Genomic DNA, 16,290 nt, shown 5'->3' on the forward strand with positions numbered 1-16,290 from the left:
TTGAGTATTAAAAACGGCTAAATAATACGATACAAGAAAGAAAAAAATGAGTTATTTTGTTCATGTTTTTAAGTTCATATTGTTCAAACGTTCCATGACGTGCTGTGGGTGTCAGATGTGGATAACTGGAAAACGGGAATGTCAGTGTATTTTAAAACAGTTATAGGAAACTGTCTGAGTGGGAAGTGTGACAAAGTGAGACAAAAATTACTCACACAGTGGACGGTAAAAGCCTCGCATACAAAAGTATCCTGTTGATTTTGTGGCCAGTACACTTCACACTTTTTCTAAAAAGAAAGAAACAAACAAAGATTTACTTCTGAAATGTTTTCATTTTAAATTAATGAGAAATCATTGTTTTACGTGGAAGGCATCGTTACCTTCCCCATTTCAAATTCTCGACAGGACATGACAATAACCTGAGGAATGAAGCAAAACGAGAGGAGTTCAACAGGATCATAACAGAAAACATCGTTTTGACAAACACAGCAAGTGACAAGCAGACCAACATTTATGTTATATTCCCAAATCATCCGTAAAAAGTCCACCAGTGTGTGTGGAAGCGGACCCTGGGTAGCAATATACGCCCTGGATCCTGAAACTCCCTGTAAGCAGAACACAGCATACAGTAAAAGGATGTTGTTATTTACACTACAGAGTTATAGTTATTATTATCAGTTGTACTGCTTATCACACCAAATGAGTAACAGAGCTACTTCCTGAGAAAATGAGGTACATTTAACTTACCTTAATATAACTTGCATTGATGTAGTCGGAGTCTTTTTTGGATGTGGTGAGGGTGAGCTTTACTCGGGTGTGGTCAACTGGAAGAGGAGAAACGTGGTCAAAGTACCAACAATGTAAAATTTCAATGATTGCATAACCTTTCATTTTCCTGTTGAACAACAGAGCAAAACACAATTACATCAAACACAGAAGTGTAAAGATAAAATGCAAGCCTGAATGTAATTTTGCAGATGCACCATTCATAACAGTCAAAAAGCAAAGCAGAAAATGGTTAAGATGAATTCAGCATGTATTTTGTTGTATACCACCTTGCCTGACTTTTAAAGTTTCTGCAAACACTCCAAGCACATTTCAGCTACAATATACTATCACCTTCCGTCTAGACATGGAAATGTGATGAAAAAGTCAAAGGTAAAAAGACGTCCACAGAAAGATTTTATTGATGTCAAAATGTGGTTGGAAAGTAGTTGGGGTTGATCACATGAGCTAACCAGCCCTGAATCTTAATGTCTTTGTCAATGTGTGGGCTTACTGAAAGCAAGGTGTTTTCAGTAAAATCGCCTAAAGATGTCAACAGATGTCCAGTGTTTTAAAAGAAGTGACAAAGCAGTTAGGCACGGTGAAGCAATCAGATGGAAAGTGATTCGGCCGAAACGCAGCGAACAATATTTAAATAATTAGATGTGGAAGAAACATCTGGACTGAACTGTAGAGGGTGTAACTGTTAAGTTTGAGGGAAGATTTTACAAGCCAGTGTCACAGCTGAGTGTGTGACATTCAGTTCCAACAGAGGATACCTCATACACCCAATAGGCAGCATTACCACTTAATTGTGCTAAAGTCACAGTGGCTTAATGTGGAAACCAATGTGAATGTGATGACAGACACAAAGGCTAGGAAGAGTTTGCCCTACATGTCAGGATGTTTCACAATACAGGCTTAGTGAAGACTCCAAAACACCATCAAGCCAAAATGCCTTGGTCTCCTAATGAAGTTGCTTCTTAGTACTCGTAGTATTGCTGTAGTCTTTGCAGCTATTTTATCGTTTCCATTTACCTTGGGAGTCTGTGAAGTTGTGCCAGAAACATTTTGAATTTCACAAAATGTAAAAGTCAACAACGCAAACTGTGATTACAACGTACAACCGTGTTATGAGCCCTCCAAAGTCAAAGTAAGTGTAGTCTTTATTTGATGAATAAAGTCTAAAAGGACATGTAGTGTCCCATCGTTTTCTAAATATTAATGATTCATTGGCACTGATGTTATTTCTATTTTTTGTCTCAGACTATAAACTGAAAGCTTAAAATATTGCTTTGCAGGAAGTATTTGCTTTAAATCGGATTACAATTTAACATAAAATATGGAGTTGTAGGCTTTTTTAAAATGAAATTACTTTTTTCAATCAATTTGAAATCTTAGCAGTTTTCCCTTCTCAACAGACAGATTCCTTGTTCCTGGAAAATGTTAAAATCTGTTTGTGACAATAAAGCAAAAAGAGAAGAAATTTATAAAAAAGTCAAATACGTTTCCTGCACTTGGTTTAGGATGCCACCCTGAATACATAGGGCATAACAGCAACATAATGGAAACCTTCTAATTCAAGCAGTTTTGCAGGTTTTTTTCTTTTTATGAAACATTTGTTTTCCATCCAAATGTGAAAAAGAAGCACACAGTGTTAATCATCTATATATGTAGTAATACTATGTCATTATAAAATTGTTCTCAGCATTACTACCAAAACCATGCAGGTGTTACATTTATGATCAACTGTATGCTGATGTTTTTCAGAGCCGTATCATCGAACTCTGACAGTCTGTCACTTTCTTAAAACCTAGATTTAGAATCACCATTCGGTGTCATGACACCATTTGCACAAACATGCATGCCACAGTTTTCACAGGTTTGCACTCAGCCCAACTTACAGGGAACAATGTCCTTGTATCGATTCTTCTTGATGTTTTCTTGCTTTTCTGCAGTCTTGGTGGAGAAGACCTTGTCAATGCGATACTTTGTTGACTGGTTTTTCAGCCTCTGAAAAACAAAAGATTTTTTTACAACATACATTTTTAACTACCTTGCTTTCGTGTCTTGTGGCGGTATAAATGTCATTGGGCTTTTTTTTCCCCTGTCTCTATATATAACCGCATTGGAACAAACACACCATGAACCAAATTTCTTTTACAAAGAGTCATTTAAGCTGCAGCTTGAGGCTTCCTTTTTCTAGCAATTTCTTTCAACATAGGAGAGTTTTAACAGCATCAGATATGAAAAATATAATATTAGCAAGAACAGTATTTACAGTGCAAAAACAATATTTTAATATACTTGCACTTTCTAAAGCATGTCTTGGTGTTTACTGAATGTTTTAGATGTTGCAACAAAAGTATTCAGTGGGAGGTTTTGTACATTACAGAACCTTATACGTCTTGATGAGTAAACACCACCATTTTGCTAAAATAAAAATGCAACTGAGACACTGAAGCGTTTTCATATTCATGCTTCTTGTTCTCTTTAAAACAACAAATTGGCCACATTATGCTACATCCTACAACATTCGCGATAGAAGAAGATAGAGAAACTGACAGCTGTAAGCGCATATGAAATGGGCCCAAGAATACCTAGGTAGTTTAACAGAATTTCATTGAAAAAGATCATTTTCACCACAATCAGAAGCGAGAAGTGACCAATACATGCAATGTTTCTGTAATTTGCAAATATCTGATGTACATGAAACGACAATCTGCTCCCTCTCTAGAAGGTTCCAGCAACCAACCCATCTGCCAAGGTAAGCTCCAACCTCGTTGGTATCTTTCAGTTTTACAAAGGACGTCTGCATCCTTACTCACAGTTTTAGTGATTTTGTACACACTGTAGTGTGTTTCATTGGGCAGAGATTTCAAGCAAAGGCCAAGGCCTGCAGCATTCCAACAATCCATTTTGAAACATGCCAACGCTTCATTTTGTATTTCGAAAGAAAGAACTCCAAGATCGCTTGATTAACCCAACCAGATCATACATAAAGGCCATTGTGTATTCTAAAAAAATCTTAATCCAGGTCTAAATTCTGCTGATTGATTTGGTATCCATCTTGTAACCAGTGGTTGAAATTTACCAACTTTAAACATTTTACATTGACAGCTGTTGCAGGAAAGCAGTACAGACAGTTCCTTAGAGACTCTTCATAAAATATAAGGTTGTGCGTTAAGTTTGAACAACTTTTCTTTTTTTAATTTTAACGATTTCTTCTGTTCTATTGGCCTTTGTTTGATGAAGGAAGGCAGATTAATGTGAGTGAATCATGTGCTACACTGCACCAATGCAGAGCACACGATAATGATTAAATGTAAACTATTTTATTGCATGTGCACTGTACTGATTTTAGTAAACTACTGGGGAAAAAATACAAACTAAAGTATAATTAAATGCCTCTTATGAATTGACTCATATTTGTATTTAGGGAAAACAAAAACATCTTGATTGAGGTGCCCCTAATTTACAACTCTGATTTTAAGGTAAGAAAGGCAAAATAAAAATGTATGTCAAATGACTCTTCAAGAATGCTGCTTTTTTTCTGTCTTCTGTCTCCTAAAGTCCATCAGTTAAGCCTGTAAATCACTAATGTTCGCTGATTGTTGCCCTTCATGTCAGACCAAAGGGAAAGTCATTAAATCTGCCTTATTTTTTGAACATTTAAAACATTTCAGTGGATTTAGAGATGCAGATTTACTGCACATGTTTGCCACTGGCACAAAATTGACACAGGTCTTGCTCAAACTTCTGCAGCCGGATAATGACATTACTTAATCTAAAGTTATACTTTTTAGATCCTCTAACTGCGTTAATGAAGACTCACTCACTCACTCGCTCATCCTAACCCACGGAAGCATAGTCAAGCCTATTGTCTGACTGAACTAGGTAATAATTATAAACCATTGTACTTTTAGCCCTAGATAGTCAGGCGACTATGTATACAACATGCGAAACATACATGTATCATAAATGATACACAGAGGGTGTCAAGACTTAATGTGTCACAAAATGCATGACATTTCTTTGCATCTGAACCTGCACTTAAACTGTTTTTATGTACTATGGTTAAAGACATACAGCGGACAGAGGAAAGTAACACAAACACTCACGCTATAAAGCTTTTCATTTTGAAGACAGTCGTCCTCTATTACTTAAAAGGGAAGTCACATCAGTATTTTGAGATACTGACTAAATGAGATGCCAAACACATTTAGAGGCCATGTGAGTTTGCTGTAGCCTCAAGATATGGATGTCTGCTGCATTATGCTCCATGCAATCAGGTTGTTATTTAAATATCTGTGCAACTGAGAGGATGCTGGTGTTTAATTGCATGGTTAAAAAGGTTTTGCACTCATCCACAGGAGATGTTGGTATGCAGGAACAACAAAGAGAAGGTGTAGCAGCCCAGACGTATTTCAGACGTGAAATTTTTAACCTTCTCTTTCTGCTATTTTTGCATTTAACAACCAAATTAACAGCATAAGTGTTATCTTTAACTTACAGGATAGGGGCTTTTTCTAACATACTGAAATAATAAGCGAGCACAGAGACAGGGAGAGATACAAATGAGGCTGGCTGAGAGAAAAAAATGCAAATGCACCTCGATAACGCAAGATATTCTAAGTGCTGCCTTGTGCCCTCATAATTATTCACGTTTTTAAGACCTGGTCTTTTAAAAATTAAAATAGGCGATCAGGACCACTTTCTTTCTTTTGGCAGTTTCACCAGCAACTAATCCACTTTTAATTTATTTCCACTATCTCTTGTGAAGTGTGAATGTGAGGTTTCTATGGCAGGTTGAACGCAACTCAATCAGTTTCATGTTCAGCTGCCTTGCATATTCAAATTATTTGAAGGCCTATGAAGACAATTGTAACTTATTTCTTCCCTGTAGCTTTGTTGTTGGCTACTGGACACTTTGTTAGGCACATTCAAGTCCTTTCTGAGATAGATAGTAACTTAGCCTCACATGCAGTTTAATGCATTTAGATGTGTGGATGTGGAGGAAAACTAAAGTAGCTTCTGCAGTTAAAATTATGTCAACATCTCTGAATACGACATATGAGCTGATGCAGTCCTGTAAGCTAAAAACAGGAAATTAAGGCTAGAATTTGAACAGGGTCACCAACATTTAACAGTAGGAGATTGGAAAAATGTTGCCTCCTCCATTGATTTTGGATTATAGTTGAGATGGTAGTGGCAGAATTTGGCATAAACATTATGAAAGTATAAATCCATCCTGCGTTGCGTCAACAGTTCAGACTTGCGGTGTTGGTATGAAGGTGTGGGGGATGGTTTCTTTTACACACTTAGCACCTATTAGTTCTAATAGAACATAATTTAAATGCAACAGCCTGCATCACTTTATCTGTTGTCTGAAATCATGTGAAGCTGGTTTCTTGATAATAACATTAAATTTACTCCATCGTACCCAGATCTCAACCCTACAAACACGTTTGGAAAGTGATGGAGCAGGAAATTTGCATTGTAGTTTTTCAATATAGATAAAAATTTATAACTGTTGAATTTTTGTCAAGAATAACAACAATTCTGAAGGCAAAAGTAGGTCCGAAATGACTTCAGCAATGCTGATGTATGATCACTGACCGCTTTGTAGGTTCTTTATGGCTACAGCTAGCAACTTTGGACATCTCCCAAGCTTGAGGAAAATACATTTTTCTGTATTTCATTTTCTTTTTCTAACATTTCTATAACAAATATGGAAATATTTTAAACAAAACAACCCATAAAAGTACCAAAAAGAGTCAGACTCAAAGTTTAAAGGCAGAGGTCTGGAGTCAATTTTCATATGATGCACTCCAGATGAAATGAGTTGATACCAGCAGATGACTCCCACCTTTAACCGAGTGAGACTCAGGATTAAGGCCCGTCCATGCTGATGGGGCTCTCTGAGACACTGTTCCTTTTGTTCAGAGGGCTTGGCAGTCAGCTTAAGAGTCTGTTGAAAGACTTGCTGACCGTCTGTGACTCTAACGACACAGAGTCCTTTTTGTCCTTTAAGGAAATGATGCAACAGGGGTGTCTAGATGGACGGCAGAGGGGCAGCATGGGAAACACACAGTGCTGTCCTCAGGCTGTCAGTCATCAATAGCAGGATGCCACAAGATGTCAAACATGAACTCCTACACCATTGACTGCGTGTGTGTGGACATGTGGTTACCACGGTTGTTTGTCTTTGCTACTTTAAAGCGGTGAAGACATGTTTCTTCCTCACTGATTTCTCGTCAGTGTTTCGCGTCTTCGCAAAGAGGAAGCATTAAAGTGCCTAGGAAGCTGTTGGTACTTTTTGCTGAGTATGACGACTTACAAATGAGAAAGACCATATGCTTTCGTTTTCATTTAGATTTTGCCTGTTCACTCAATAACAGAACACTTTACTTCTTTTACGTGGTTCCATCATAGACAGGGAAAGATGTAGGTAAAACAGAGGAATTCATCATGGATTCCTGTTTAAAAGCAGAACTTTAACGCTTGAACTGTTACAGCTGACTCACCGCAAACTCCCCAGCAATACAATTTGGTGCCCCCTCATCCACAGCCTCCTGACTCTCCAGCTGGGTCAGGATGCTCCTCAGAATCCAGGCCTGCTGCTCCATGATTGGCTGTTTGCTGCCTGGGACAGGGTTTCCTTCACAGGCATGTCAGATCACAAAGGTCCTGGTCCACGGATCATGGTGTTGTCTGGTGTTAATGGTGGCACTGCAGTGCACTTCTCTATCGCGTCTCTTACATCAAGGAACTGCTGTGACGGAACATGTGAAGTGTCACAGAGGAAGCAAAAGTCAGCTTACAGGTTCTGTGGTCAGATTAAACAGACTGACGCGCCCCCTCGTTGTCTCTCACTGGGTCCTAAAGTCACTCTGCGTTCAAGTGCTACCATGGAACCGGGAGTGAAACATCAAGAAAACAAACCGAGCCGTGCATGTGTGCTTTTAAACACGTCCAAACAGCTCAGCCTCTAAAAGTCAGAGTGCTGTGCAAGCTGTACAGCCTGTTGGACGACATTCAGGATGCAGGCGAGGAGTGGAAGAGGGATGTCGGCTGGAAATTAAGAGTGGTCAAAGGAAGGTCATCTGAGAGCTTTCTGAAAAGTCTTCATCTAGCTGTTCTAGATCCTTTTAGATTTCACTTATTAAAAATGTGAAGACTCAGTTTGTCAATTTACACAAAAACTTATTTATTAGTTACCAGAAGAACTTTTTGTCACAAAAGGAAAAAACGTTGTGTCAAATATCCTTCAACAAACCTAATTACTACCCACCTGTGAAGATGAATTACACTTAATGTCGGAGGAAACTTTCCAAATAAAATTAAGCTATTTGTAATAGGTGAAATGATTTTTTTTCTGTGATCAACAGGTGCCGTACATTGGGTTAGTAGCATGGTGACATCTAGTGGCTTTGTGCTAAACTTAAACCAAAATATAACAATTTACTGCAGGACAGTACAGAGATCAACAATCACTGTGATTTATAGTCAAAGTAAAAGTCACTTTTCTTCTGTTCATTATTTTTAAAAGATTATTTGTTATTTCTTAGATCAGAATTATGTTAGCATGCCCCTAGAAAAACAAAGAAGCAGAAAGTGTTTTACTTTGTTTTATGGTAACAAAAACTAAGCACACCCTCTGATTCATTAACCTGCATAACCAGGTCTAACATCAATAACTTGAAAAACTGTTTCTTGCTAAAGTATTCACACCCTTAAACTTTTTCACCCTTTGTCACAATAAAACTATACATTTTGATGAGTTTTACACAGATTTATGTGAAAGAGCTACACAAATTAGTTCAAATGAAGCTAAATGAAAATAGACATATTTATTAATGGCTTTTAAGAGATGAACCTCTTAAAAGTGTGGCATTTAGCACCTTTTCTTTGTATACTTTTAGATAGCGTTCCCTACAGTAACATACCTTGTGAAGTCATGCATTTTAATCTCATAAGTAGCTGTTTTGTGAAGGACATTAGCAAACAAAACAGCACCATGAAGTTCAAGGAGTTTCAAGGAGCAGACAGGTTAGGGATAGGCTGTGGAGAAGCCTGAAGCACAAATCAGGTTTACAAACAGCATGAGTGCTGTTTGTAACCGTGGGGAAGCTGGAGAAGGTGAGAAAAACTGCTGAAAGGCAAACTATTAGTTGTGCACTAACTCAATCCGGCCTTGTTGATGTTATATCAAATTATTTTAGAATTGGTAAAATCCATATTATTTATAGAATTCACAAAAGCGGGGCTGTCCTTATAGAAGAGGTTTATCCTTTTTGAAGATGAAAAATCTGAGATATGGCTCTCTGGTATTCTCTGTATTTTTTCTCAGACTAAAATAATCTTATTACACCACAGTGCACACCCAAACCCTAATTAGGATTTGGGAATTTCATTTCTTTCTAATAATTTCAAGTTACTTTTTTATATATAATATTTGAAATGAAATGAAATGAAATGAAATTTATTCGAACATGATACAAATATAAAAATAAAATAGTGCACAGTAACAAGAAGTGCATAAGAAAGAAGAGAAAATACAGATTTTTTTGTTTCAGTTAACATATCATGCTCAAAATGGGGTAGGAAGAAGTGAGAACTTATAAACTCCTACCCCTTAAACACTTGAAACTTTAGAGTCCTACTGTCATTAAAAAAATCACAATCAAAGTGGCAGTCAGAAGTAACAGTTACTAATATTTACCTATACATTTTCCCATTTTATGCTGGTTTGTCTTTCTAAACCCTTACACCAAGTTATCTGCAATACACACCTTATTGCTTTCTGTCACCCATATGTGTATCTATTGAAAATTACCTCTTTGTACTTTCTTTTGAATTGTGTTAAACTATTGCTTTGTTTTAAATCTTCATGTAACTTGTTCCATAACTTTACACCTTTAATTGAAATACAGAAGCTTTTTCTTGTTGTTCTAAAATTGCGGATCTTGAAGTTTGAGTGACCCCTTAAGTTATACCCCCCTTCTCTTTCAGAAAACGTGCTCTGTATGTGCTCAGGTAACAACTTTTTAGATACTTTGAACATAAACTGAGCCATTTTAAATTCTACAAGCTCGTCAAATTTGAGAATTCTGGATTTTATGAAGAGTGGGTTTGTATGCTCATAATAACCGACATTATGGATGATTCTACTTTACAGATTCATCCAGTGGGCCAGACTGAACCCTCTAGCTGGCTGGGTTTGGCCCATAGACCTTATATTTGACACCCCTGCTCTACACTTGAACTGATAAAGTACTGCTAGCACTTAATGTCAGGATCTGAGTTGTGTGGCGGTGCTTGTCAGACTTTTTCCTTCAAATGGTGATCACTGCTGATAGGCATAGTCGAGCTTCAGCAGCCAACACACCTTCCTACAATTATCTAATCACCTGCAGAGGTTCCTAAGAAGCTCATTTGACCCCTAATGGTTTACCTATTCTGGTTAGAGTCAAGCCAACCAACTCTGTTTTGGCAAACTCTGATCTGTAGGCTTCTGTTTATTCTCCCTGAGAATCACAAGACCATAAGCTGCTCCTCACTCTTTATCTCATTATTTATCCTGCACATTATCACCCATCTCACACACGATGTCTTACTTTATAGACACTGTTTCCAGAAGCCTGAGCCCCAAATCCTCATGCACTTTTCCTTCCTACCTTGAGTCCTATCCACGATTCTGCAGGTGGGTCAGAAAAATAACTGGAAATATGACACTTCATTCTTAAATCCCAAATTTTCTTCAGCTCAATACAAGAATAAAAAAGGTGGATTTCAGTACATAAGAGGTCCTCTGAGAATGTCCAATAATAAACATGAAACACTGACTGTGATGTAATGGAAAAGCAGATGTGTTTGAGGCAGAAGAGCAGGTGACATACTCAGACTATGTTCCTCTGAGGGTCTATATGAAGAGGCGAAAGTGGTTCACACAGGAAATTCAAAGCATGCAGTCCACCTTTTAAGTTTTCCGAGCAATCAAAACTGAGGGCAGCTTTTAACATCAGCATGAAGACATTGTGTCTACTTTTGCTCGTACATAGTGAGTAACCTGTGACTTAATATTTATTATTTCTTAGTTTATTTGCTAATTGTTTTTAGTTTTAAAGATAAAAACATATAAAATAATTGTTTTCCAATATTTGTTTATATCTGGAAAGATGATGGAGTAGATGAAGTAGAAACTAAATGTTTGTTTCGCTTGTATAAAGTCAGATGAGAAGTATTAGATAAATAAATAAATACAAAGTAAATTCAGTGGTAATTTTATTGTCATTGCTTACAGTGAAATTCCCCAGTACCTTTTGTTCAAAATTTGAACACTTTAATGAATACACATTTTAATGTTAAAAATAACATTGTTTTTTCAAAATGCCATGTATCAGTTTCAGATGAATGTTTAAACAGTAAATAATGTTTTATTTTATTTTCTCCCTTGTTAATAAGAATAAATGAAAGTTGAATTAAAGGTAAATATCCTCATAGAAATATTCCCTTTGTGATGAATATCTAAGTTTACTGATATCTACAGCTCTACTGCACGATGTAATAAACTTTAAAATAATTTTAACGTTTTCTTGCATTACCAAAATTTTACACTGAAAAGTTTTGAAAAATCTGACATTTTGTGTCAATATGCACATTCAACTTGATTTATTTTTTATTTTATTTTTTTAAGGAAAATATCTAGAAGGACATGTAGTCATACTTGTGCTGTTAGAACTGAGCTAAGTCACAACATATGGCATATGGTTAGAATTAACATCCTGCCCGTAATACAGGGTCATGTTGGATTTCTCTAAAAATCTTTATTTGCTGGCACCCCTGACTCTTTATCAGGGATGCCAGTAACTCTGGCTAGTGATGTGTTTCCCTTCTGTAAACAGTATATGTCTTGAATTTTTCAGCAACCCTTCAGCTGCACTGCAATAAAAGAGACATCAGAGCATATATTGGAGGAGAATTCACAATTGTCTGCACTTATGAAAGTAAATTCCTGTTCAGCAAGAAGTATTGGTGCAGAGGATCCTCTCGATATAACTGTGACATTTTGCGGGATACCGACGGTGTTGCAAAACCCAAAAATAAAAACAGATTGAGCATATCTGACGTGCAAAGATATAATATCTTTGTGAAGGTAACAAATCTCCAAATTGAGGACTCTGATGTTTATTGGATTGGGATCGAAAAAATGAATGCGGACATAATGACATCAATAAAAGTGACCGTCACTCTAGGTAAGAGCCGTAAATTAATTAACTTAAAGCTCTAAATTAATGTGTTCTCCTTTTAGATATTGTATTGTTTACTGGCTTCCAATCTGATTCAAACTGACTGCTCTTTTTTGTGACAGTTCCAGTGTCTAAGCCCAGACTTTGGCCCCTGACTCCTCTGACAGACAGTCCAACATGCTGGGGGAAGCCAGTGACCATCCGCTGTGGTGATGCAAAGGGAACCAATGTTTTTTATGCCTGGTATCAGAACATTCACCACAAAAGTTTCCTGCTCCTCAACTCTTCAGATCTAAGCTTACACTGCAGCATGTTAACAGAGGACAGCGACTATTACTGCTCTGCCAGTAACAGCATCAGCAATGCTCAGAGTGATGCCCTTTCAGTGAAGACCCTCTTGCCTGATGACAGCAGCTGCATCTATGTTGCTAATATTCCTGGTAAGAACCAAAGTATCCTTCATAAAATGTAGCAAATAATGAACATAAATAGAATAATAACATATAGAATGTTATGTGGCCAAATCAGAACATAACACTAAATGTTTCACAAAATTAATGTTTGCTTTTATGCAACTCTGTTTAAATCTGCTTGTTTTCTATTACATATGTGAACTTTTATGGTAGCACAGCTATGATTAGCTTTGGTGTTGTTACTGAATGTCCTTTTAGAGAGAACATACTAGCATCCAGTGAAGCTCAAATCTGCTGATAAGGCTGGTGTTTGTGGTCAAACAAAAAAACATGCACACGACTTAGTCTTTATGTTACAGGAAGAAGAACCGTGTGTGAGTGGTCTGGTGAAGATGTGTGCCTGCTGCTTGACTTGCTATTTTATGACTGTGATTCTTGGTTGTCTATGTTAACGTTCCTCCTCTGTGGTAGCCTACCCTGTGGTCTTCTACTTGTGCAAACAGACTGTCATGGTAGTTTTAAGAAGAGATTTTGCTCATCTTTATGTCAACAACAGAAATTATGGTCATCGTGACTGCACTTTACTGTTAATAAGTCATAAAATATAATAGACTGAAGTCACGGTTGTGGTGTAAAGGATAAGACTTAATTTCAGTTCAGTTGTTTTATGTGTTGAGGAGCAGAAATGCAATGAATTCAGATGAGCAACAGCATATAAAGTATACAGTGATTTATTTATTATAATGCAAGCCTAACTGAGAATAACAAGCTGTGTCCACTCACAAGGCTCTGTTAAAGCCTTAATTTATTCTGCTACTCTCACAAACATACATTCTTCTCCCACAAAACTGTGTGGGAGAACTCAGAACTGGCAGTAGACTGAGAAAATAGTAAACAAGGATGGACATCAAGAAGCATGTTTGTGATTTTAAAAAGCAGTGCTGGAAAAGTGACTTCTAACAGATTTTAGTTTGATTCTTTGAGATTTGTTTCTTTTCTAGTGGATCTTTTATATATATATATATATATATATATATATATATATATATATATATATATATATATATATATATATATATATATATATATATATATATATATATATATATATATATATATATATATATATATATATATATATATATATATATATATATATATATATATATATATATATATATATATATATATATATATACTGCAGCATCTTTCACTACATTATATTTTGTTGCCACTCTCTCAATTTCACTGTACAAAAACACTGGCAATGTAAAAAAACAGCTCGTCCCAACATGCATCTAGCAAAATGTCAAGTGACAGGTGAAAAGCAATTGTTTTTTCACTGGTTGTATATCTCATGATATTCTGTCATAGAGACAGATTTTATGAATATGTGAAAAACATACATTGTCTATAAAGGTTACATACTGCAGCTTTAAGAATTGAACATATATAGGGAAGAGGACTTAGTTTTGGGAATTGCACAGAACTGCAATTCTGTGCTCAAATGCTCCTTTGTTCATCTGAGACAACGCGCCTCTTGTTAAGCCTGTCTGTTTAGTGACTGTTCTGGACAATTTTGCAGGATTTCATTAAGATATTGATTTTAATCTTCACAAACAGCTTCCATGTGATAACTGTTTGTCCCTAACCTTTAGCCCTATTCCCAACAGCTGAAAAAACAAATGATAATATTATGCAACTCTGGTACAATTCCAATCCAGTGTTGGATCCTCAGACAACATCTCTGTACGCTGGGCCAAGAGACTTTTTCAAGCTTTTTTCAGTTGCATCTGTGCTCTTTTACAGAGCACCTGATTCAAAGGAAATCACATTAATTTAAAAGGGTTTGTGAGACGCCTGTGCTTAACTCATAAATTTACATTGGGTGCATTGAATAAATAAAACATCTAAAGCATGTAGAGAAGATAACCTTTACAACCAGAATCAAGACACATGCCTTTGGAAGTGGTGGTGATCAACAAAAAAACCACAAACAACAAATAACTGCAGCACATGTGTGTTAAGTGGGCCAAAGATCAACAGCATTCATGTGAGGGATTTATATGGTCATACAGCAGGGGGTTAGTTCAAGCTGAAAGGTTTGAACCACACGATATTAACTCTGTGGTGCCTTCAGTGTTTAATACTCTGGTTTAACATGATGTACTCTTGTTTAAAAAAGGCACAGCCTGGTTATGGTTTATTACCATGAGGATTTTAATATGATTCAGACCATAAAAAGGTGATTATTTTTAAGTTCTCATAAAAAATAAAACTGAACAGAAAATGTGTTAACCATTTAAGACAGATAGCTAACACATCTGTCACAAAGGTAACGGAAGACCCCGGTACACGAACATAGTTTTACTTTTCTTGGGTAAGAAAAAAGAAATGAAACATACGTAAAATGTGAGATTTTACAAATATGAGCTTTTGAACATCTATGAGGCTTGATATTTTATTATCATGCTGTTAAAATTAACGGTTTTCCACAGTGTTCTGCTCTTATTTTGCTTTTATTTATTAGGGCAGCCTGTTTATGACTGCGCAGACAGAATGAGGACCACTGTGGCTGAAACTTCACCAACAACAACCTGCATAGAAGCTACAAAAATCCCCTCTGAAACCTCAGAGCAGTCTTTACAAGTCAATCAAACTGCTATGCATGCGTTTTTCAGCAGGTTAGAATGCATCTTTTTACTGTCTCCCTGATGGAAATAATACATAATGAACTGAAATAACTCATCTGAAAAAGTTGTCACTTCTTTTTTACAGCACATGGACTGGAGTACCACTGTGGTATGAGCTGCTGCGATGGGGTTCTGTGACAGTCTTAATCATAAGTCTGTGTATATTCATCAGCTGTACAAAAACAAGACACAAGAAACATGGCAGAAGGAGGAAAAAGTTTAATATGGGGTGAAATCATTTTTTTAGTCAATTTAATTGATTTTAAGACTCCTTGTACAGATGTAATCTTTAAAGAAACTGTATTTACCTCAATTTGTATTTCAAGCTTAAATGTCCTAAAGCCTAAATAAAGTAGAATTACTGAATGACATGTTATGGCATGGAAATTAATATTTAAGGTAAAACTGTGCCCCATAACTGCACAAATTTCCAGAATTTGCTTTTACATGAATTATTATACAAATGTTGAGTTGAATTTGAACATTTATATGGATAAACACTTGTTTTGTTGTTTGAACTCTTTCCTATAATACATGTAAAACAAAGTAAATATAAAAAAACACAAAATGTTTGTACTATAATATAACAGTAGTTTTGTTGTAAAAAAAAATAAAATTATGATTCAAAGATTGCAACAGTTTGGAGTGCTGTAAGAAACAATTCTGCTTCCAATTATGGCACACCCTAAAACATAAAACATACACAACATGTATGTTTGTTCTTTTTTTTTTTACTTTGCCATATTACACATATTTGGCAAGTGTAAAAATTCATTTAAATCCTTTATGACCACAAACCTTAATGAGATGTATTTAAATTTCATATAGTAGACCCCAAAAGAAGGTACATAACTGAGAAGTTGTCAGCAGTTTTTATTTTTTCTTAAAATACAACATTAAAGGTGTGAGATGTATAGTTAAGCAACCCGAATTGTGGTCAGATGAGACCAAGTCTTAACTTTAAACCACTTACAAAAAGCTTTATGGAGGAACAATAATGCTTTATATCACCCTGAATACAAGTTTATCTAGTTGTTTATCGACACATTCCACAGAGGGTTGCTCTGCGGGAGATTTATGATTTAGAGGTTGAAGAGAAAATTAGTGGGAACTGTTTATATATTACATCATACTCTATTAATATCTTGTTTCAGGATTTTCATTGTC

General features: G+C 36.1%; 2 protein-coding genes across 2 annotated transcripts in view; one reads left to right on the forward strand and one right to left on the reverse strand.

Annotated features, from left to right (window-relative positions):
• The window catches only part of ptpn22 (protein tyrosine phosphatase non-receptor type 22), a 21,493-nt gene extending 13,903 nt beyond the window's left edge, over nt 1-7,590 (reverse strand). Inside the window, exons 1-6 of the mRNA XM_088007154.1 lie at nt 7,293-7,590; nt 2,670-2,778; nt 748-824; nt 510-605; nt 381-419; nt 216-287 (exon numbers count right to left, since the gene is read on the reverse strand). Coding sequence (XP_087863280.1) covers nt 216-287; nt 381-419; nt 510-605; nt 748-824; nt 2,670-2,778; nt 7,293-7,394 — 495 coding nt within the window. The 5' untranslated portion in view covers nt 7,395-7,590. The remainder of the gene's footprint in view (nt 1-215; nt 288-380; nt 420-509; nt 606-747; nt 825-2,669; nt 2,779-7,292) is intronic.
• Nucleotides 7,591-10,725: 3,135 nt separating this feature from the next.
• LOC106912494 (uncharacterized) lies at nt 10,726-15,759 on the forward strand. Its single transcript, XM_088007156.1, has 5 exons — nt 10,726-10,828; nt 11,694-12,023; nt 12,140-12,457; nt 14,961-15,114; nt 15,209-15,759. Exons 1-5 carry the CDS (start codon nt 10,795-10,797, stop codon nt 15,354-15,356), a joined length of 984 nt encoding a protein of 327 aa, XP_087863282.1. The 5' UTR covers nt 10,726-10,794; the 3' UTR covers nt 15,357-15,759.
• The last annotated feature ends 531 nt before the right edge of the window (nt 15,760-16,290 follow it).

Source organism: Poecilia mexicana, unplaced genomic scaffold, assembly GCF_051168715.1.
Source record: "Poecilia mexicana isolate PSO_F unplaced genomic scaffold, ASM5116871v1 scaffold_7, whole genome shotgun sequence".
Lineage (NCBI taxonomy): Eukaryota > Metazoa > Chordata > Actinopteri > Cyprinodontiformes > Poeciliidae > Poecilia > Poecilia mexicana.

Excerpts from the sequence above, each read along its gene's own strand:
- LOC106912494 (XM_088007156.1), top strand. The coding sequence starts at position 10,795 with ATGAAGACATTGTGTCTACTTTTGCTCGTACATA. Across the intron at positions 12,024-12,139 it reads AAAAGTGACCGTCACTCTAG|TTCCAGTGTCTAAGCCCAGA; the intron begins GTAAGAGCCGTA and ends TTTTTGTGACAG. Across the intron at positions 12,458-14,960 it reads CTATGTTGCTAATATTCCTG|GGCAGCCTGTTTATGACTGC; the intron begins GTAAGAACCAAA and ends TTTATTTATTAG.